At 38.9% G+C, this 22,388-nt stretch overlaps 1 protein-coding gene across 1 annotated transcript; it reads left to right on the top strand.

Annotated features, from left to right (window-relative positions):
* The first annotated feature begins 716 nt into the window (after positions 1–716).
* On the top strand, positions 717–19,927 carry zc3h12ab (zinc finger CCCH-type containing 12Ab). The gene is made up of 6 exons (XM_053640927.1): positions 717–975; positions 4,417–4,930; positions 10,864–11,003; positions 18,153–18,387; positions 18,569–18,669; positions 19,023–19,927. Exons 2-6 carry the CDS (start codon positions 4,440–4,442, stop codon positions 19,925–19,927), a joined length of 1,872 nt encoding a protein of 623 aa, XP_053496902.1. The 5' UTR covers positions 717–975; positions 4,417–4,439.
* The last annotated feature ends 2,461 nt before the right edge of the window (positions 19,928–22,388 follow it).

Below are 22,388 nucleotides of genomic sequence, written 5' to 3'. Positions count from 1 at the left end.
GTAATAGTTTAAATGGTTATAATAGGAATTGTACTGGTTTGAATGGAAACTCTAATGGTCTCTGTGGGTCCCTATTGGTAATTTGTTGCCTTCTACTGCTGGCATGTTATGTCTAGTGGATACCATTAAGGACCAATAACGGCACTGGTTTTAATGGTTAACTGATGGTTTGTAATGGCATTTATTGTGGGAACCATTAGAATTTCTCTCATGGTTTATATAGTGTGTATTTTCCCAGTAGGGATAAAAATCTATTTTATGTCACAGACATAAACGGTACGTCGTACTGTGTATGGTTTTGTGTGTGTGTGTGTGTGTGTGACAAAATTTTTAATTGTATATTCAGTGTGATCAATTGGGATTTGCTTACATGTGAGGATCAATTGTGGTCATGTTGAAACCGCTCACATTTTCAGTCATTTATTTGTTTTGTTAGATCAGACATGGTCCTTTGTTAGATCAGACTTGGTCCTTGGTCCTGCCCACTTCCCTGCACAGCCCTGCTGATCAGCCGGCCCGCTGGCTGAGCTTTTTTGGAGAAGCGCAGCGCAAACGGGTGCCTACCCATAAACCCTTTCTGTGCGCCTCCTCCAGGCGAATCCGATTACGCACACTTTCACAGATGTATAAACTAATCCAGCCTGTTGGAGCTCCTGCTCACGTGTGTCTACATGCGCAGTCGGACTGTACACGTCACCGTGGGGTGTTTCCGGAAGGCAGAACCGTGCAGGGTTTAGTGGGAGGTTTAGTGGGAGGACTGGAACAGGGCGGCGCTCTGGAGGAGCGACGTGGAGATTAAAGTGGCGCTCCGGTGACGCTTCTTTGAATACTTTACTTTAGAAGCGTCCAGGGATGCGCCTGGATACCACACTTTACGCGCGGTGGTAACTGGAAGCGGATGATTTCGACTCACTAACACTAAAAACCTGTCAACTTTCAACCTTTGGTTAAGGATTGACTCGGATCCCTGAACAGGTAAATCAAGTTTAAACTCAGGTACAGCAGAATGATAGAAATGTGCACTGTCTGTACCGTTCCTTTGTACCTTTAGTGCTGATCTTCTCCCTGGGTACACAGGTATGTTTTAGAGTAAAGGTTTAAAGGCACATCAGTGGTCCTTAAGGTCAAATTATATAGGTGATATACTTTAAATCAGTTTAAAGGTGAAGATCTTCTCTGGTCTTTGAGTCTTTTTAGTCAAGTCGTTTTTTTTTATATGAGGGAGTTTATGTGTGTAAACACTAATTATACCGCCAGGCTGTTAGATTCTGGATTCTGTTTGGTCAGAAGGTGTTGATTAGTTTTCTAGCACAGCAGCTCTGACGACAGTGCAGCAGCACGTTCACGATTCAGATTTATGTAAACCAATATAAAGCAATATAAACAAATCCCGGTTATGTATTCACGATGCGCTTGTTCTGTTATGTTAGAACGCTTGTTTCCTTTTGTTAAGGATCGACGCTGATCCCTGAGCAGGTAAATCCAGTCCAACGCAGGTGTGTGTGAATTCTCAATAACAAACTTTTAGAGTAAAGCTTTAACGATACAGCCATTGATCCTTAAGCTCCAGTTATGTAGAAGACAGGTACGGACAGAGAGGTACGGACAGAGAGGTACAGACAGTGAGGTACAAACAAGGACAACAGCGACGAAAGCTTGGCAGTGAGACACAGAAAAACTACAGGTTAAATAGTGGTGCTAACAAGAAATAATGAGACAAAGGTGAGAGTGGTTAAGGATCCTGTGACAAGATCATGTGACATGAAGAGGCTTATGGGTAGACAGGACGTGTCGACGCTTTCTAAATTGTAGGTCAGATGATAATGCCAACATTGCGGCTGTAGTACGTCCGGATTGTATTCACGCTACACACTTGTACCGATCAGTACGTACTCTATCAGTAGGTACTGAATCGAATGCAGTAGGTACTGTCATAGTACATGATTTCGAACACAGCCTAGAAATTAGAAATAGTGGTGCTAACAAGACATAAGGAGACACAGATGAGGGTAATTAAGGACCATGTGACGAGATCATGCGACGTGCAGGGGCTGATGGGTAGTGTCGTTCTGCACCTTTCAACTCTACCACCACCACCACTTAATAACTCATTAAATACACACATCGTTATTTTCTTTATTTAACTGCCATTTTGTACATTTTTCTGTGGCACTCGATAGCGATTCACCTGTAATTAAAATACAATAAATTCCAGTTGTTCAGTTTATTTGGATTGACTGCGTATTACGAGGTTTATGATTTGACAGATTTACATGGTTTGACGTCGATACTGACTGTTTTCTAGACCCGCTACTTCGGTAAAAACGTATCATGGCTGGAGAGCTTGGTTTGTTTCTAACCTAAAACCTTAACTGAGAAAGGTTTCAGTGATTTTTTTTATTTTTTTTTAAATTTCAAGGATTTCAAGGTTCCGTTTCAAGCTGCATATATTTTTCTTTATCTGCAAGAGAGAGAAAAAAGAGCCTGGTGAGGGAATGACCGTTTATAGCTGCTATAACGTAAGGGAGAACAGGAACTAACTTGTTCTGCAGATGTTGCAGACCACATGAAGTAACTATAAAGGGATTAAAAAAAATATACAATGAAACGTTCTTAAATAAATAAAGAAAGGTAATTGTTGGCAAATGTCTGTGGTATAAGAGGTGTACAGAGTTACAGGACATGCTGAATATAATAATCAATAATCGTTGTTGATTATTTTCCTATAGCAGCAAACCCTAAGTGTATTGTTGCTTACATAATGAAGCTAGAGATGTCAGTAACTGCTCTCATGTCCACTCTTTCGCCTGAGGTTTAGGTCATACAGGAATGTAGTAATATATAAAGCACAAGTTATTAAGTATGTAAGCAAGATTGAGATTTAAAAAAAAAAAAAAAAGAATAAATATCCACAATCAGTATATTATTCATCAGTCTTGATCTTTGCGTCACCTAACTCATCAAAAATCAGTAAAGGCTTTGGTAATTACACTCCAGTTTAATTCATCATTACCATTAGGCAAACATTTCAGTGAAATTTACACACGTAATTGATCCAAATACAGTAAAGACAAAACTAAATGTGCTTAATATGACGAGCTCATGATGTACTCGCACAGAAACGATTACATTTGTGCTTATAGAATTCACGCATTTAACACAAACATGTCTGTTATTATAATGTTAATAAAATGAGTCAATTCATTACAATAAATTTGGTCTAAAGTAACACCACAATTCGGGCTAAATGTATAGAAACATAAAATAAAATGTTCGTTCGCTTACATGAGCTATGAGATGAAGCTGGGTAAAATTGTCAAATAAAATAATAATATGTAAAACTGACATAAGATTTTGGGCCTGAATATTTTTTCGGAGTATAACCAAAAAAAAATAAATAAATAAAATAAATAAAAAAAAACCCATATATATATATATGTATGTGTGTGTGTGTGTGTGTGTGTGTGTGTGTGTGTATATATATATATATATATATATAATGTATGTATATATGTATGTATATATGTATGTATATATGTATGTATATATGTATGCAAAGTAGCTCAGTTATGTCAAAAAAAGTGAAAAAAAAAGTCTGTATCGTATCAGTATTGGGGTTTTTGGTCGATTACGTTTTCATACTGAAAATGAAAAAAAAATTGGGAAGTTCCCTAGTTACTATGTCTGTGTGGTCACTCAGTCTGACTTATTTTGAAACTTTCACTTCATAATAAATTTGCTTCGTCACTTTCATTTCTGTTCAGTGTTTCTCCAGTCACATTTAGAGAGAACGGAACTAAGCATGTACAATCATAAGCTCAAGGGGATTTTGTTAAAAAAATATTGCAAAGAAAACTCAAGTATTTAAAAACTGGAAGAACAGAAATCCAGCACCCAGTCTGCTCCTTGTTACTTTGAGTATCAATGGAGAAGGTCGAGGTTATAAAATGAGCACCTTTAAGACGTAGTATCCCAAATGAACTCGGTTCTTATTGCCTGAGGATGTAGTCACCACTGGAATTCCCCAAACTGCAAATAAAACTCGTTGCGCGTGTGGATTAGTGGTTAGCACGTTCGCCTCACGCCTCCAGGGTTGGTGTTTATAGTTGCCGCTGCACTGCAATGTTCTCCCCGTGCTGTGAGGGTTTCCTCGGGGTACTCCGGTTTCCTCCCCCCGTCCAAAAGACATGCGTGGTAGGCTGATTGGGACGTCCGAAGTGTCCGTAGTGTTTAGCTCAGTGGTTAAGACGTTGGGCTACTGATGGTTGTGAGTTCAAAACCGCCACTGTTGGGCCCTTGACCAAGGCCCTTAACCCTCAACTGCCCAGATGTATAAATGAAATAAATGTAAGTCGCTCTGAATAAGGGCGTTTGCCAAATGCCATAAATGTAAATGTGTGTTTCTCTTCTTCACAGTCAGGACAAGACCTGTTTTGAGTATGAGTATAGGCACCAGTCTCATCCCTGCTGCCTTTCCTCCAGTTTTGGATACTTACCTTGAGTATTGCAGCACAGTGTGCGTGTCCTCCTTCGTCCACGTAGACTCACTCACATGGGTGTCTTCGCTCTGTCCATCCAAACGGTGTGTTAGAATGGAGCAAAATCAGCCTGAGGAGCAAGAGGACCCGAGCTCTGAGCTTCAGCCTCAGCTAGATCTGTTTAGGAAGTTGGGCTTCTCTGATGCTCAGGTCCGAGCAGTGCTGCTCAAGCTGGGCCTCCACACCGACACCAACCGGATTCTGGGAGAGCTGATACAGGTGAGAGCGGCAGAGACCGAGGATTGTCTCAGTCCGACAGCGGTGGTTCCACATGGTGAAAGCCAGAGGAAAGGTCACAGAGTTTCATCTCTACCTGCTGAACAAGAGGACGCAGCCAAGGACGAAGATGCCCTCAAGCCGATAGTGATAGACGGCAGCAACGTAGCAATGAGGTGAGTCGATATTACAGGACGTGTACGAAGATATCGTTTGGGAAAGTGAACATGGACATTGTCAAATGCGCATAATATCAAAAAAGCGAAATATAGTTTGAGCGTAGAATCTAAGAGATTTAGGAATTATAACCCTACATGTAAATGTGAATAATAACAATCTATAACAGGAGCTTGGTAGTTAAAATTTTTTTTTTTTTTAAATTTAATCCCTAAAGGACCCTAAAGACACTTGGTCCAATGGATATACAGTAGTGCTTGAAAGTTTGTGAACCCTTTAGAATTTTCTATATATCTGCATAAATATGACCTAAAGCATAATCAGTCCTAAAAGTTGATAAGGAGAACCAAATTAAACAAATGAGACAAAAATATTATACTTGATTATTTATATATTGAGGAAAATGATTCAATATTACATATCTGTGAGTGGCAAAAGTATGTGCACCTTTGCTTTCAGTATCTGTTGTGACCCCTTGTGCAGTGATAACTGTAAATAAACGTTTGGGGTAACTGTTGATCAGTCCTGCACATCGGCTTGAACTGCTTGCTTCAGGTTCTTCCACAACATTTCTATTGGATTAAGGTCAGGACTTTGACTCGGCCGTTCCAAAACATTAACTTTATTCTTCTTTAACCGTTCTTTGGTAGAACGACTCGTGTGTTTAGGATCGTTGTCTTGCTGCATGACCCACTTTCTCTTGAGATTCAGTTCACGGACAGATGTCCTGACATTTTCCTTTAGAATTTGCTGGAATAATTTTGAATAAATCAGGATTTGATATTTTCTTTTGCCCATCAATGTTAAAATTGAAACTGAAATTTTGCCAGCCGGGGCTGAACAGTAAAACGTGATCACTCCTGTTATTGCTAACATTACACTTCATTTATTTTCCACTTTGAATTATCAATAGTTTGTGAAACCCATCATTGTAATCAGTATAATAGGATGTAGTATGTTGCTAATATATTACTGTATGAACAGTCCTAATTGGAATTATCATCTTAATCTGAAAATTCTTTTTAATTGAACAATATAGCTTTAACAGCTTATAAAATAGCACTTGATCCAGCACATCCTATCATTTTGCATTTTATTTTTTTCATATTTTGCACTGACAGTTTCTTGTGCATGCAACCGAATGTCACTTAAGCCACGAGATATTGAAATCGTAAAGGATTTGTGGGACTTGCTTTTATTTTGCTATTTTGAGCTGGCGTATAATAAACAGTCCCGGGATTTGGCGAATTTTGCGATCGCAGAAATGAACACAAAGTCAAGCAAACTCCGCAAAATATTCAGAGGAGCTTGCGATTTTTCTGAATTACCGCAGATTTTCCGCAGATTTGGGCTGAGACGCGTCATGTGATGTTCAGCCAAAGCCCTCTTCCATTCACAATTTCGCCGATCGAAGTAGTTTTCCGCAAAAACAAGCGCAAAAAAACTCGGCAAACTGCATCGCAAATTTAGAAAAGTCCAGCAGGAGTATAAAGCATTTTATAAATGCTTTAAATTAAGCCAGTGTAAAGATGTAAAGAAAACATGATGATGGTTTGAAGGATAAGCTGACCAAGCTCTCGTCTGCTACCTTTACAGCTCAGAAAAAAAACCTTTGCATGGACTTTAATGAATGAATAGTCTCATAATTATGTATTTAACATTGTATTTAATGATATTTAATATACTTTTTGAGTGTATTTACAGCTCAAAACACAAATTTTATGGCAAAATATTGTGTCAGGCAGTAGCGCTGGACTCTGCTGGAGGTCTGAGTACTGATTGTGGTATTAAATCCTCACTACATGCACTGGAATATACAGTCCAGCTGTTCGTGATGAGGAGATTGTAAGATGTGGGACAATATAAGATAAAGATGTTGTTGTGTTTCCGTATTTTACTGATGTTTGCTTAACTCGTTCTGGAATGTTGTTAACAATAATGTTAGTAATGATACAGTGAAAGAACGTTTAATCTCTAAAATCTCTTTGACCCTGTTCTATGCAAATTCTTGTTTTGTCGCGCTCGGAATGATGTGAACTATGTGATCTGACGCGTGAATGCGTGAAGCACACTGACGCTTTAGAAAAAAAGCTGTATACATTTCGAACACAAAGACTCGACCATGCCATGTTATTAGATATGGATTAAGAGAAGGCTTCATTTCAGAGCGTTTATTGAAACCATTTTACGTGTGACTGGAGAGTTTGCCAGATTAGCATGCCACAGGATAAACGTGACTCTTTTTACGTGAATATTTATCTAAAAGCTCTGTAAGTGAGTGAAACAAAACAAACCCCAAACAATGATTAGGTTTCAAGCCTGTTTTTAGTTTTAGTAGTGATATAATTGATTTGTTTTGATGCAGATCATACTGATCGGTAACCGAGCAACCGTTAGCACGGCAGCAGTATGTGTTTTGTGCTCACATGCATGATCGTGGGAGTTTTAGAATATTTAAGCAGAATATGTTTCAAATCCCAGCGATTCAGGTCTGTATTGGATCGGTGCATTAGAATCCCAAATGATTAAATTAATTATATAAGGATTCAAACCCAAGCTCTTTTAGGAAAATAATCAACAACAGGGTGGTGTGATGAAGCCGTGTTACTCTAACCACACAGAAGTCGATTATTTCCTAGGGCTGCAACTAACGATTATTTTCATAATCGATTAGTCGGCCGATTATTTTTCCGGTGAATCGATTAATCGGATGGGGGGGGGGCGGGGCAAACTTTCAGTACCATTTTTTTCCGTTTTTAAAAAAAAAATAAAATCCACAAACTGAGTGTTACATATTTAAACTTCAGACTAAAACTGTTTGTCCAATTATATAAGACTGAAAAGAACCCAATACACACACACACACACACACACACACACACACACACACCAGAATATATTATTAATTTAGAACTGGTGTTTTTGTGCATCCATAAAAATAATGCATAAACACTTATATAGAATATAAACTAATATATAAGTTTATATGACATAATAGAATTTCTGCATTACTCTTTATAAAAGGTAACGTTGATTTACACAGTAAACTGAAGAAAGTCATTGTCAGTGACTCTGGGTATTAGGCTAAAGCTAACGGTGTCACATTACGTGCGTATGACGTCATGCGCCGTCGACTAGGAAGCGGCTTACACTTCCGGTTAGTAGAAAACCGCTCGTGTTCCATTTGAGATGATATTACCTTAATAAAATCCACACACTAGACGGTAGAGTACACAGTGCATAGTGTAAGTGTATAGTACGACATTTGGGACTTTAGTATTTACTCTCTGAAGCGTGTTTTGAGAACAGAAGTAGTGTAGTGAGTAAACACGCCCCGTACCGCGCGCAGACCGACTAATCCATAATGAGATTCGCTGACAGCGAGTTTCATAATCGATTTATTATCGATTGGTTGTTGCAGCTCTATTATTTTCCTCTATTATTTATAAAGGGGCATCTCGTAGTGTTTTGTTCCTCATTTATCACAGCAATTTGCCAACAATTAAATTATTATTATTATTTTTTTCAAATAAAATCTGCTTATTATATTTAATGTTGTGGAACACGTGGGAAACAAGTTAGTTCCAGTTGTCTGTTAGGTTATAGCAGCTATAAATGATGTTCCCTCGCTTTCTTCTGCGTAAGTTGTTACTAAAGAAATGATCGTGTAAACCTGTATCAGAGCTGCTGTTATAGAAAATTTATCAACCTTCTGACCAATCAGAACCAGAGTTTTACAGCCCTGTGGAGCAAACAGAGCACACTTACTAATGGGAATTGGTCTAATGGCTTCCATTACCCATTAAAATGATTAAATACTGGTAGGAAAAGAGTTTACAGAAACCATTAAGCCTGTTCAGAGAGAGAGAGAGAGAGAGAGAGAGAGAGAGAGAGAGAGAGAGGTCCAGTTAATCTTAACATTCCCTGCTTTATATAATCTTTATATTGTTTCCAAATGCATTGCTCTTTATTTTATATATGTACAGTGGGGGGAAATAAGTATTGAACGCGTCAACATTTTCTTCAGTAAATAAATTTCCAATGAGGTTATTCACATGAAATTTTCACCAGACTTCAGTATTAACTCAAGAAATCCGCAAATATAAAGAATTCACATTAAAGACCATAAATAAAGTTATGTGTAATAAAGCGAAATGACACGGGGAAAAAGTATTGAACACGCTAAGAAAAAGCGGTTCTCCAAGGCAAGGTAAGGTAAGGCAAGGAACCAGATGAAATCCATAAGTAATTGTACCCCCTATCTGTAATATATAATGTATCTGAAATATATTTACTGAAAAAAATGTTGATGCGTCCAACACTTATTTCCGCCGCTGTATCTCTTATGTATGGTTAAATAATTTTTTTTTTTTATATACATAAACAGATTTAAACTATGAACTGTAACAGCGTTTATTAAAATAAAACGGTCAACAGCACCTCGTTTCGGATTTACAAACTTCAGTTAATCAAAAATAAGCCTGAACATTATCTCTGTAATATAAATCTGATTAAAAAAAAATGAACACATAAAAAGCTTTGTGCTGGAAAAAAAAAAACATTTTTTATAAGCAAACTTTTATTTTTTTTATGGTAAGATTTAAACTGTGAACACAATGTACTTTCGAAGGCGGGTACAAACAGCTCAATGAAGCCCAGGGGCGAATAGTACACTGAGATCATCGTGTCACATTCTCCTGCTATGCAAATTCTCCTCCACCCTTTTCTGAGGAGGCATGATATCCGAATGGGACGAGGAAAGGCATGGTGCCAGAACTGGCCCGACTGCATGGTAACTATTTCCACTTTTATTTGGCTTTTGCCATGACACAATGACTGAAGATCCTGTTTGACAAAGCAGAAAGGTCCATTCATACATTAATGTCACGTCAGGTCACAAAGCCAGGTTTGTCGACCAAGAAATATTAAAATGTACAGACTTAAAATGCAAGATGAAGCAGCAGATTAAGATTTGCGATAAATTAAAAGAAAAACAAAAAACAAACTATGGCTTTGTTATGCTCTGGGGAGCATTTCTTTATTTTTCTGGCATGGAGGGACACGTCATTGCAAATCAGCACTGAAGTTCTTCTGTCTGATCACCTCAATCCTATTCCAGGATGACTCTGCCCTGTCCTCAGAGCACTACGGCTCACCGAATGGTCTGACGACGAGGTTTCATTTTCTCTAAAGCAGCTCGGACTCCGTTACCGAATATCTTACTTTCTTTAATGACATGCAAACCTTTCTTTGGAGCATTTAAAGAAAAAAAAAAAACGTTAGAAATGAAAACATTTTTGCTCTTTTCTATTGGCACAGTAGATGCAGAAGATGTAAAATAAACATCTACGACAACGAGTAAACATTTTTATTCATTTAGTTTTGTCGTTCAAATGATTACTCAATAGCATTTTCAGCATGTCTGTGTTTTGTATGATTTCTTTCTTTATTTCTTTAGCTTCTTCTTTTTTTTTTTTTCTTCTAAACTTTCTTAACCCGTAACCTATAGTAAAACCTCAGGAGTGTGAAAAAAAAACCCCCTCTTACATAGCTGTGGTTTGGATCTGTTTCTGTAATTCATCATTCTCTCTCTCTTTTTTTTTTCCGACTGAAATGGAACAGCCTGAGGTTACAGATGTGATCTTGACACTGAGCTGAAGTTGTGGATTATTTCATTTGACATAATGCGAATTGTCTACGTGTGGTTATGTTTGATATTCTGAACCACTTGTGAAATTTGAGGTTATAAATCTACATTACGCACTTTTGACATGTAAGAAGTCTATATTGTTAATGAATTTGTTTATTTTCTTTAAAAAAAAACCCAACAGAATTGCAATCTAACTCTTGCGCACCAAGTGCCTATTGATGAAATTCCCCAGCAATTTTTTTTCCCCTCTTTTTATCCTCTTTTTCTCTTATCTCTGCTCAGTCACGGGAACAAGGAAGTTTTCTCCTGCCTGGGAATCCATCTGGCTGTGAAGTACTTCCTGGATCGAGGGCACACAGATGTTACTGTGTTTGTGCCGTCATGGAGGCGGGAACAGCCCAGGCCGGACGTTCCGATCACAGGTGAGACAGGAGGAAGAAGGAACACGTTTCACTTCCTGGTCATGTTTCTGGAAACCACAGTCAGTTCAGTTAGGTTGAAAAAATCATTTGCATTGGCATCAATTCATTTGGTTAAAGCTTTTATACAAAGCAACTTAAAAGTGAAGCACAAAGACTCCACATGAGGTGTGTCAGACACACGCCCACACCCACCCACACACCAATTAGGCACACGACACAGACACATCTAAACCATGAAAGATACATGCGTATACTCTTATGAGTTGAAGAGTATAAAAAAAACAATAATAATAATAATAATAAGAAGTAAAAATGCTGACTATGTGATCTCCCAAGATGGCGAAACTTATTGCGATGTCATTTTCCACGTAATGAAATTTGTATGATGACATTTCATGCATCACAAAGTCTCAATCAGATTTGTAAATCTTCAGCTCTCTTATTAAACTAAAGCAACAAATGCTTTCAGGCATCACAATTTCAGTAATCGTTCCTACCACATTGTACAAATCACGATACGCTCCAAAAGAACACAGTCACATCTCGTAGTCGAGTGGGCGGCTCCAGAGAGCTGAGGAGGCTGAGCTGAGGCCAAAACTCTGTAATCTGTAAGTCCATGACGCACAAGCTTAATGCGTGAATAATGATTTGTGAAACTAGCACGAGAGCACAGCGGTTTGGAGAGTTCGCCATGAAACTTAACTGCGAGTGTATCATGATATTTCGGTTTGCTAACAAAGTGTGAGCAAAACATTAATGCTATATTTACCCCTTCAACTCCCAGGGTATGGCGGTGGCTCCAGATTTACATTTCTCACTGTATAGCTACAGTCATATCTACTGACATATCCTACTAGTGTCATTGTACTAGGTACTGAAGACCATGATTTAAACCCCCAAAACTCCTTCTGACCAATCACGATCCAGAATTCAACACGCGATTTTTGTAATTCCTAACTCTACGATAATGACGCCGCATTTCCACTCAATTAGTTCGAACAGGAAGTAATTACATAACTACACAAGATTCTTTTGTTGCACATTTGCATGAGCTTTAACTCAAAAGGCTTTTATGAAGCAGTCGTGCAGAACTGAGACTTTACAGTCTTGCCTTCAGCCATGTCATTTGCATTTTAGTCAGGAATTCAGAGACATACCAGACCTTGGCCTTCATACTTCACATGCTATAGTACAGTGCTTTTGTTAGATGGTAAATCGCTACAAATCCAGACAATGCTTTGTTGTCTACTTTTTACAGTACCTTTAAAAATATCAAACAGGAGTGGATACTTATTAAAAAATGACTCATTTACTCACGTAAGATAACCCGGAACATTTAAAAACAAGTGTCAAACATTACCTATGTTGAATAATGAATGGTTTAATATGTTTTTAATGCCAACAAAATTGATCTAGAAACACCTTGATGTTCTTACCCTGATAAAGAATGAAAGAATGAATTGGCGTACAAGTACAATTTAGCTAAGCAGGGTTGAACCTGGCCAGTACCTGGATGGGAGACCTCCTGGGGAAAATTAAGGTTGCTGCTGGAAGTGGTATTAGTGAGGCCTACAGGAGGCGCTCACCCTGTGGTCTGTATGGTTGCCTAATGCCCCAGTGTAATGATGGGGACAGTATACTGTAAAAACAGTGCTGTCCCAGGACACTTCTCGTAAAATGGTCCTTCTCTATCATGGCCCCCTAATAATCCCCATCCCTGAATTAACTACATCACTCTACATCCTCTGCACTAATAGCTGGTGTGTGGTGGGTGTTCTGGTGCACTATGGCTGCTTTGAGTGTCTAGAAAAGCGCTATATAAATGTAACTGTAACTAACTAACTACAAGTATGAATAAATATGCAAACGAATAAACTCTCCTATGTGCTTGAGCAATCCGACCTCACCCTTTCACTCCACTGCCAGTATGGTATGCTATTACAAAAAAGGCAAGAGGCCATGTACTAGCCATTGAAAAGTCCCATTTTAAACGCAAAAATGATGATTAGGGTCATCATGAGCTTTTCCACATTGTGTAGTGTTACAAACTGGAACTGAAATGGAGTTACATGGGATCATATACGATGTGGCTAAAAGTTTGTTGACGCCTGACCCTTACAGCCATATGTGGTTCTTCCCCAAACTGTTGCCACAAAGTTGGGAGTACACATTGTCTAGAAGGCCTTTATACTGCATGATGTAGCATTACAATTTCCCTTCACTGGAACTAAGAGGCCCAAACCTGTTCCAGCATGGCAATGCCCCTGTGCTCCATGAAGACGTGGTGTGTGAAGGTTGGAGGAAGGTGGAAGAACTCGAGTGTCCTGCGCAGAGCCCTGACCTCAACCCCACTGAACACCTTTGGGAGGAACTGGAATGACAGCTCAACCCCAGGCCTCCTCTCCTGACATCAACGCCAAACCTCTTGCACTCTTGTAGCTGAATGATCACAGCCCCGCTCCAAAATCTAGTGGTAAGCCTTCCCAGAAGAGTGGAGCTTATTATAACAACAAGGAGGGGAACAACACAATATTAATGCACGTGGTTTTAAAATGTTATGCTCAGTACTGGGGTGTGCAAATACTTTTGGCCAGATGGTATGTGTCATGAATCTAGACAAAACAGACCATACTATTGCAGTTTTGCAAATAAAAATGATTATTTGCAAATAAATGTGTGGTTACATAAGTATTCACACTGAGAAACCCCTAAACTAGTTCTAGTGCAACTATTTGTCATCAGAATTCACAAAATTAGGTGAAAGGACTCAACCGTTTGCAGTTAAATTGTCACGATATCAAAATGGAATACACCGGTTCCTGGAAGAACCCAGAGAGAACATACAGCGGGGGAAATAAGTACTGGACGCGTCAACATTTCTTTCAGTAAATATATTTCCAGTGAGGCTATTCACATGAAATTTTCACCAGACATCAGTATTAACTCAAGAAATCTGCAAATATAAAGAATCCACAACATTAAAGTCCATAAATGAAGTTATGTGTAATAAAGCGGAATGACACGGGGGAAAAAGTACTGAACACGCTAACTGAAATGTATTTAATACTTAGTGGAGAAGCCTTTGTTTGTAATGACGCTTCAAGACGCTTCCTGTATGAAGAAATTAATGTTCCGCAGTATTCAGGTGTGATTTTGGTCCGTTCTTCTAAACATATCGTCTTTAAATCATCTTCAATTGGATTCGAGTCAGGTGATTGACTGGGCCATTCTAACATCTTGATTTTTTTTCCCTCTAAAACCAATTGAGAGAGATTTCCCCCACTGTACCTAAACATATAGCATAACGTAGAACGAACAATTGTCTGAACAAACACAGGACAAGTATGGGTTTGGTTATAAAAAAAAAAAAAAAAAACAACTCAACCCCAAACTCTTAACATACCATCTTTAGAAATGGAAAAGATACGGCGACACCGTGACTCCGCCTATAGGAGGCTTTCTACCAGGAATCAGTGACTGGATAAAGAAGGCATTGTTTAGAGAAGCAGCATAGAGGCCAAGGGTAATTATGCAGAAGCTGGAGAGATCCACAATTCAGATAGGAGAAGCTGTTCACAGGACAGCCTGGGAGCTCCCCAACAGTAGGATTTATGGAAGAGAAGAAACACATTATTGAAAACAGACACATGGAATCCTGTTTACGCACGTTGGAGACTTGGCAAATGTGGGGGGGAAAGGGTCGGTTTTGGTCTAATGAGACCCAAATTAAAGTGCTACATTTGCTGGAAACCCAGCACTGCTCATCACCCTGCAAAACAGCATCTCCACAGTGAAGCATGGGGGTGATAGCATTGTATTGTGGGTATGCTGTTTATCAGCAAGGACTGGGAAATTGGTCAGGGTTGAGGGCAAGATGGATAGTTCCAGTCTGAAAGAGATCCTAAACTGGGGCACAGCTTCACCTTACTACAGGGCAATAACTGTTAGCATCCTGCCGAAGCTACATTGGAGTGGCACTGTATTTGTGACATGTGAACATGTGTCCTATAAAACTATGGCTTTGAATTTATCTTTTGAATACCTTTAGACACCCTCTTGTCGTGTCTTCAGCTAGATTGAACAAGAACCTGAGTGATCTTTCAAGTGCTTCATGACTGAAACACAGCAAACCAAACGGAAAGAAAACTGCTGTCAGGAAAAACCTGAGTGTTACTGGATTAGCCCTGAGCAAAGAAACAGTTATAAATCTTGTGTACGTTAGTCATCATGGTTTTGTTTGAACACCCTAGATGCAGAACTGAAAAGTTTTATTTTCATGGTGAACTTCCTTGACGAGAGAGAGAGAGAGAGAGAGAGAGAGAGAGAGAGAGAGAGCAAGAGCGAGAGCGAGAGAGAGACAGAGAGAGCAAAGAGCGAGAGAGCGAGAGAGAGAGAGAGAGAGCAAAGAGCGAGAGAGAGAGACTTTAGACTTTAGTTGTAATTGTACATTAATGTACTTTCTGTTGATCACGTGTACAGGTTCTCAGAAGCTGGTTCCTAAGGAAACAGCTGTGCAAACTGCCAGGAAAGGGTTGCTTTGTTTTTTTTCCTTGTTAGACAACCTGAACAAGCCGTATCTAAAAACAGTCGAAATTACTCAGAGCTCAAACACTTCTTAAAGCCTGAAAACAAACTGCTGTGTGATCAAATGTTTCACTGAAATTGACATGTCTTATTTACTGTTTAACGCTAGTCTGATGTGCCAGACTTGCCAAAAGCTAAATGGTAAATGGCACACTTATATAGTGCTTTTATCCAAAGCGCTTTACACTGTGTCTCATTCACCCATTCACACTCACACACCAATGGTAGAGAGCTGCCATGCAAGGCGCTAACTTGCCATCGGGAGCAACTTGGGGTTCAGTGTCTTGCCCAAGGACACTTCGGCATGTGGAGTCACGTGGGCTAGGAATCGAACCGCCAACCCTATGATTAGTGGATAACCTGCTCTACCACCTGATCCACAGCTGCCCCAGCTAGTTTATACCTGGGATTTTTTTGTGGTTATGGAAATATATGAGGCAGTTTGGTTATCTGTAGCTGTCATGACTGTGCTTTCCAATAGGTAAATCGTTACAGTCAGGGATTCCTTTAACTTTAAAAAAAAAAAAAAAAAAAAAAATTTAACAAAAATAAAAATCACAGACCCACTCAGAACAGACTTATTTTACACATTTATTTACTGCCTATTTATTGTTGGCAGGGAGTCCTGCTTAATTACTGATCTTTTCACCAAATCCATTTTAATTAAATTTTGTCCTTAGATCCCAGTTGACCTTATTTATAGGCCACAACTAGTTTCTGTGCCTTCAAGTCCCAGGAGCCATGCATCCTTTACTGGGACTTAGAAGTACAGAGGCCACACCTTATTTACTGAGACTTTTAGGAACAGGTCCTTCAATGGGGCTTATAGGTACAACCCCAATTCCAAAAAAGTTGGGACACTGTGTAAAATTTAAATAGATGTAAATTAAAACAGAATGTAACGATTTGTAAATCTCATAAACCCGTATGTTATTCGCAATAGAACATAGAAAACATATCAAATGTTTAAACTGAGTAAACGTACCGTTTTAAGGGACAAAAAGGTCATTCTGATTTTGATGGCCGTAACACATCTCAAAAAGTTGGGACGGGGACAACAAAAGGCTGGAAAAGTAAGTGTTAGTAAAAAAAAGAAACAGCTGGAGGAACATTTTGCAGCTAATTAGGTTAATTGGGAAAAGGTCAGTATCATGATTGGGTATAAAAAGAGTATCTTAGAGAGGCAGAGTCTCTCAGAAGTAAAGATGGGATGGAATCTGGATGGAAGCAGATGTTGCTCTAAAAGCTGTATATACCTTTTAGCATTGATGGTGCCTTTCCAGATGTGCAAGCTGCCAATTCCATAGGCACTAATGCACCCCTATAACATCAGCAGGCTTTTGAACTGAGCGCTGATAAAAAGTCAGAAGGTCGTCTTTAGTTTAGAGGACGTGGTGTCCATGGTTTCCAAAAAGAATTTCAAATGTGGATTCGTCTGACCACAGAACAGTTTTCCATTTCACCTCGGTCCATTTTAAATGAGCTTTGGCCCAGAGAAGACGGCGGTGTTTCTGGACCATGTTCACATATGGCTTCTTCTTTGAGTGATAGAGCTTTAACCAGCATTTGTGGATGGCACGGTGAACTGTGTTCACAGACAATGAGTTCTGGAGGTGTTTCTGAGCCCATGCAGTGATTCATTACAGAATCAGGCCTGTTTTAATGCAGTGCCGCCTGAGGTCCTGAAGATCACGGGCATGCAGTATTGCACACAGAGATTTCTCCAAATTCTCTGAATCTTTTGATGATATTATGCACTGTAGATGATGAGATATTCATAGTCTTCGCCATTTTACATTGAGGAACATTATTCTGAAATTGTTCCACAAATTGTAGATGCAGTTTTTCACAGATTGGTGAACCTCTGCCCATCTTTACTTCTGAGAGACTTTGCTTCTCTAAGATACTCATTTTATACCCAGTCATGTTACTGACCTGTTCCCAATTTACCTCCAGCTGTTTCTTTTTACTAACACTTACTTTTCCAGCCTTTTGTTGCCCCGTCCCAACTTTTTGGAGACGTGTCCACCGCCATCAAATTTAAATTGACCTTATTTTTTTCTTAAAATGGGACATTTCCTCAGTTTAAACATTTGACATGTTTTTTTATGTTCTATTGTGAATAACATACAGGTTTATGAGATTTGCAAATCATTCCATTATGTTTTTATTTACATTTTGCACAGCGTCCCATCTTTTTTGGAATTGGGGTTGTACATTGGCTACACCTCCTTCTCTAGGACTGCCAGGCACAAAAGAGGCCATGCCTCTTTTGTTGGGGATAATAGCAACAGAGGCCGCACCTCTTTTACTTTGAGTGACAGTCACAGAGGCCATGCCTCCTTTATTGGGGATAACAGCCCCAGAGGCCACGCCCCTTTTACTTTGAGTGACAGGCACAGACCAGTGCACTGATCTGAATTTGTGGCTTGCTTCTCTCCCTTTCTATCTTCTACCACATTGCAAATTATGAATCGTTTCACTCAACTATGAAATTCAGAAGAAAATAAATGGATAAAAACGTACAGTATATGTGGGTCTGATTTGTGGTCTATTTTCACACAGATCAGCAAATTCTCCGTGAGCTGGAACGGAAAAAGGTTCTGGTCTTCACTCCATCAAGGCGTGTGGCAGGAAAGCGGGTAGTTTGCTATGATGACCGTTTCATCGTAAAGCTGGCATACGAGGTAGATGGCATCATCGTGTCCAACGATACCTACCGAGACCTGCAGGGGGAAAAACCTGAGTGGAAACGCTTCATAGAGGAGAGATTGCTCATGTACTCCTTTGTTAATGACAAGTAAGTTACATCTCAAATCCTGCTAGGCTTTGTTCATGCATATTAATTCTGAACACGGCAACTGATTTCACTAATAAATATTTGAATTGTGACACAACATTGCTAATTGGTAAAAAAAAAAAAAAAATCCCCCCAAAAAACAGGAGCATTAATAAGTTTGTCTTGTTCTTTGTTTTTCAAGGTTCATGCTCCCAGATGATCCACTCGGGAGACATGGACCTACATTGGAAAACTTTCTGCGCAAGACTCCCCGGGCTACTAAGAAACTCCCCTGCCCCTATGGTGAGTATCAAACAAGTTTCTCTAGCTCCTTAGAACAACAAGCCCTTCATATGCAAATTCTATCATTCTGATGAACTACACGTGTCAACAAGTCCACGTAGCTATATGATGACATATAATGATCTGTAATTTGATAACATTAATGATTGATTTGCTTGAAGCACATAGAAAAGTTATGAATATGGTATGTTCCATTGCATTATAAATGACTACATGTTTGTACTGTATACCTGTTACCTACTCAGCTGGAGAGTGGGGTACTTTTCCTGGAAACGCAATTAAAGCTGTCATTTCAAAAGCTATTCTAACAAGTTATTAGACAAAGTGTTTATTCTTATCACTTTCAATTTAAGGTAAGAAATGCACCTACGGGATCAAGTGTAAGTTCAGCCACCCAGAACGTGCCAAGCAGTCCCAACGTTCCTTGGCGGATGAGTTGCGTGAGAAAGCCAAAATGCCCTCTCCCATGAAACCGTCCTTGGCAGGCCCGAACCCTTCCCGTGGAGCCTCTCTGGAGGAAGTGATGGAGCAAAAACTCACACTCAATCAAAGTGGATCACTCAAGAAGGCCCACACCAGTGAGAATATGCTGGTGGTGAAGAACACACCGCAGTCTACTTCAAGAAAGTCCCCTTCAAAGCGAGATCGCTCCAGCCAGTACTCCACAACAAATCCAGACGGCATCTCGGCTTCCTTTCAGGAGTACCCGGACTCGGGCCTGGGCTCATACGAATGCCACGGCGAGCACCAGTGTGGAGGAGAGCAAAGGAAGTCCAAGAATCCTTCTAATGGAAGGTTCCGACATCCTCCAACTTGCAGCCAGTCCTTAAACCAATCCAATTTACAGTCCAATCCAGGTTACCATCCCCACCACATGAGTATAGCTGCATCCCAAAGCCCAAACAACATGCCATACTCTTTCCCTCAATATCACTCCTATGGAGGAGCACCTTACCCACCAGGGAACTTTGCCCAGTATAGTGTACCCCATGAGTACCACCACAGAAGTATGCCTCCTCCTCAAAGTGGTTACTGGTCTGAGCCATACTTTGGCCACGTGCCTCAAGGACCTGTGCAGGGTGACGGCACTCCTTGGACCCATCCAATACCGGAGAAGGAGCAGGTGAGGAAGAAGCTGCGAGCCATTTTTAATGCCCGTCTTGTGGACAGAGCAATGGAGATGTTCCCAAACCTAATGGACCCTCAGAAACTGGCCGTGGAGATCATCAACCTGCAGTCATATGAGGGGGTTTTATGACTTTTGCTGCCTCGTGGTTGGCTTGCAGAAAAGTATACACAGTAGATAGTGTGTGCATGTATTCTACATTTCTACTGAAACAGTGGGTCACTGGAATAGTTGTTGCATAGACTGGTCAGTTTAGGTGAAAGCCTTCAAAGATTTTAAGGCTGAAAATGAAGGAGCAGATCATTACGACATCAAATAAAGCAAACGTTTATAAGCTAGGTATGTTCCACAGTTGAAGCCGTAACCTATATTTTAAATTGTTTAATGTGCATTTTACTATTACACAATCAAAATTGACATTAAAATCCACGTGTCATAAACAAAACTGATATGTAATGAATAAAACACAGCAGGGTCAACAGGGAAAATACTCAACGACAGGGTAGAGCGATGCTCTCGCACATCCCAAAGTGCTCCATTCCTCTTATACCATAGCAGTTAGCCAACTATAATATTTATAAGATTTATTTGCTTTTTTTTTATCCATTTACGGTTATGTTTAGTGTTGTGGAACACCTAAGGAAGTTAGTTCGATTTGAGGATTCGTTAAAGTAAAAACATAAATAATATATGGAAACTAATTTGGTTATAGGGAAATGTACCCCATTCACACTGGTTCATTTGGTTTTGTAGTACTAACTGATAATGTTAGCATGTTCAAGGTTGGGTGTTATCAAAATGCAGATATTTTGGTAAATGTGTTATTGGTTGCATTGACCAGCCAGCCATAGTGTATTTTTTTTTTTTTAATGATCTGGATTTGTTTCTCAGGTGCTGTTTTGTAGACATTGTGGCATGGAATGTTGTCGTAATTGTCGTTATACCGGATATCGACTCTGTGTTCCTTATTTATGTTTTATGTTCCATATGTTTGCTTTCTATTTTAGGCACCTTAATGATACACATCGTTTAGTATGTTTTATAAGTGCATATAGTATTTTTTGTGTTTAGTTTGTAAATAGCCTTTAAGTGCCTAATATGGTCTATTGGCACCGTGTGCCTGAAACACCAATGAAAGCCTGAAAACTACCTAAAACGGGTAGATGAGTGTACACCCTGTGGGTTCTGGGTATTTTCCAATTTAGTATAATGCATTAAATAGTCATATAGTCACTGTCTGATATAAGTCACAGACTTTTCTGCGCCGTTGCACTCTGAAAATTTTATGCAAAGCAGGACTGGCTTGATTAAGAGGACAAAGGAAAGAAAAGCCACGTGGAACACACCTGTGCTTAAGTGCTTCTATGGAATCCCAAGACACTGCAAGAATGCAGCTGGGGTTTGAAAGTGATTTACATATGACCGATACATAATTAAGCTCCTCCCTCATCGAAGTGCTCCAGTTTGTATGTATTCCACAGTTTAGAGTCTGCTGGCTCTAAACTGTCATGCAATAAAGACAATATTATAACAACTCGCACGTTCGTATCTTAACTATAATTGAAAATCCTGATAACATTTGAATGATTCATATTATCATACTAAATATTTCATATTGGCAAGCTTAGCCCGTAAGTTACATTGTATCAGCCAATCACGATCATGCAACATATCGACATGAGATAGAATATAATTAGAAAGGCTACACTTAGAACGAAAGAAAGTAATTCTAGTTAGTTAATTAGTTAGAAACATGTCGACAAAAAAGAAAAGAAAGAATACAGTAAGAAATAAAGAAAATCTAATTATAAAACATGTCAACAAAGAAAGAAAACAATTACACACATACATATATGCATAATATATATATATATATATAAATAAAATATGTATATATTTATATACATATTGTATGTGTATATATATTTATATATGTATGTGTGTGTGTGTATATATATATATATATATATATATAATGTGTATATATATATATATATACACACACACATATGTGTATATATACACACGTATATGTATATATGTGTGTGTGTGTATATATATATATATATATATGTATATATATATATATAAAATATGTATATATTTATATACATATTGTATGTGTATATATTTTTATATATATGTATGTGTATATGTGTGTGTGTGTATATATATACATACATATGTATGTGTGTGTGTGTGTGTGTGTGTGTATATATATTTATATATATGTATGTGTATATGTATATGTGTATATATATGTATACGTCAGCTTTTAAAAGGTTTTTTTTGCCATCATCATCTCCTCTGATTATTCTACAGAAAAGATCAGAAATGAGGTCTGGTGAAAACATATTTCCAGATAAACTCAAGTAGGCATAGTTTCTACTGAGATAAGTCTCTGAGAGAGGATGTGGTGCAAAAAAAAAAAACGCTCACCAGTCACAGCAGCTTTAGAAAGGTTTATTGTTTTTCACACAGATAACAAGATTTCCAGTGTAATGTCATTGTATAATATAACGATCGAGGCCGTGATAAACTAACTGAAAAGAGGTTATAGTCATCACCGAAGATCTCTGTAGGACGTTATAAA

Source organism: Ictalurus furcatus, chromosome 14 (genome assembly GCF_023375685.1).
Source record: "Ictalurus furcatus strain D&B chromosome 14, Billie_1.0, whole genome shotgun sequence".
In the NCBI taxonomy this organism is placed as follows: Eukaryota; Metazoa; Chordata; class Actinopteri; order Siluriformes; family Ictaluridae; genus Ictalurus; species Ictalurus furcatus.
This window is presented reverse-complemented; position numbering and strand designations above follow the sequence as displayed.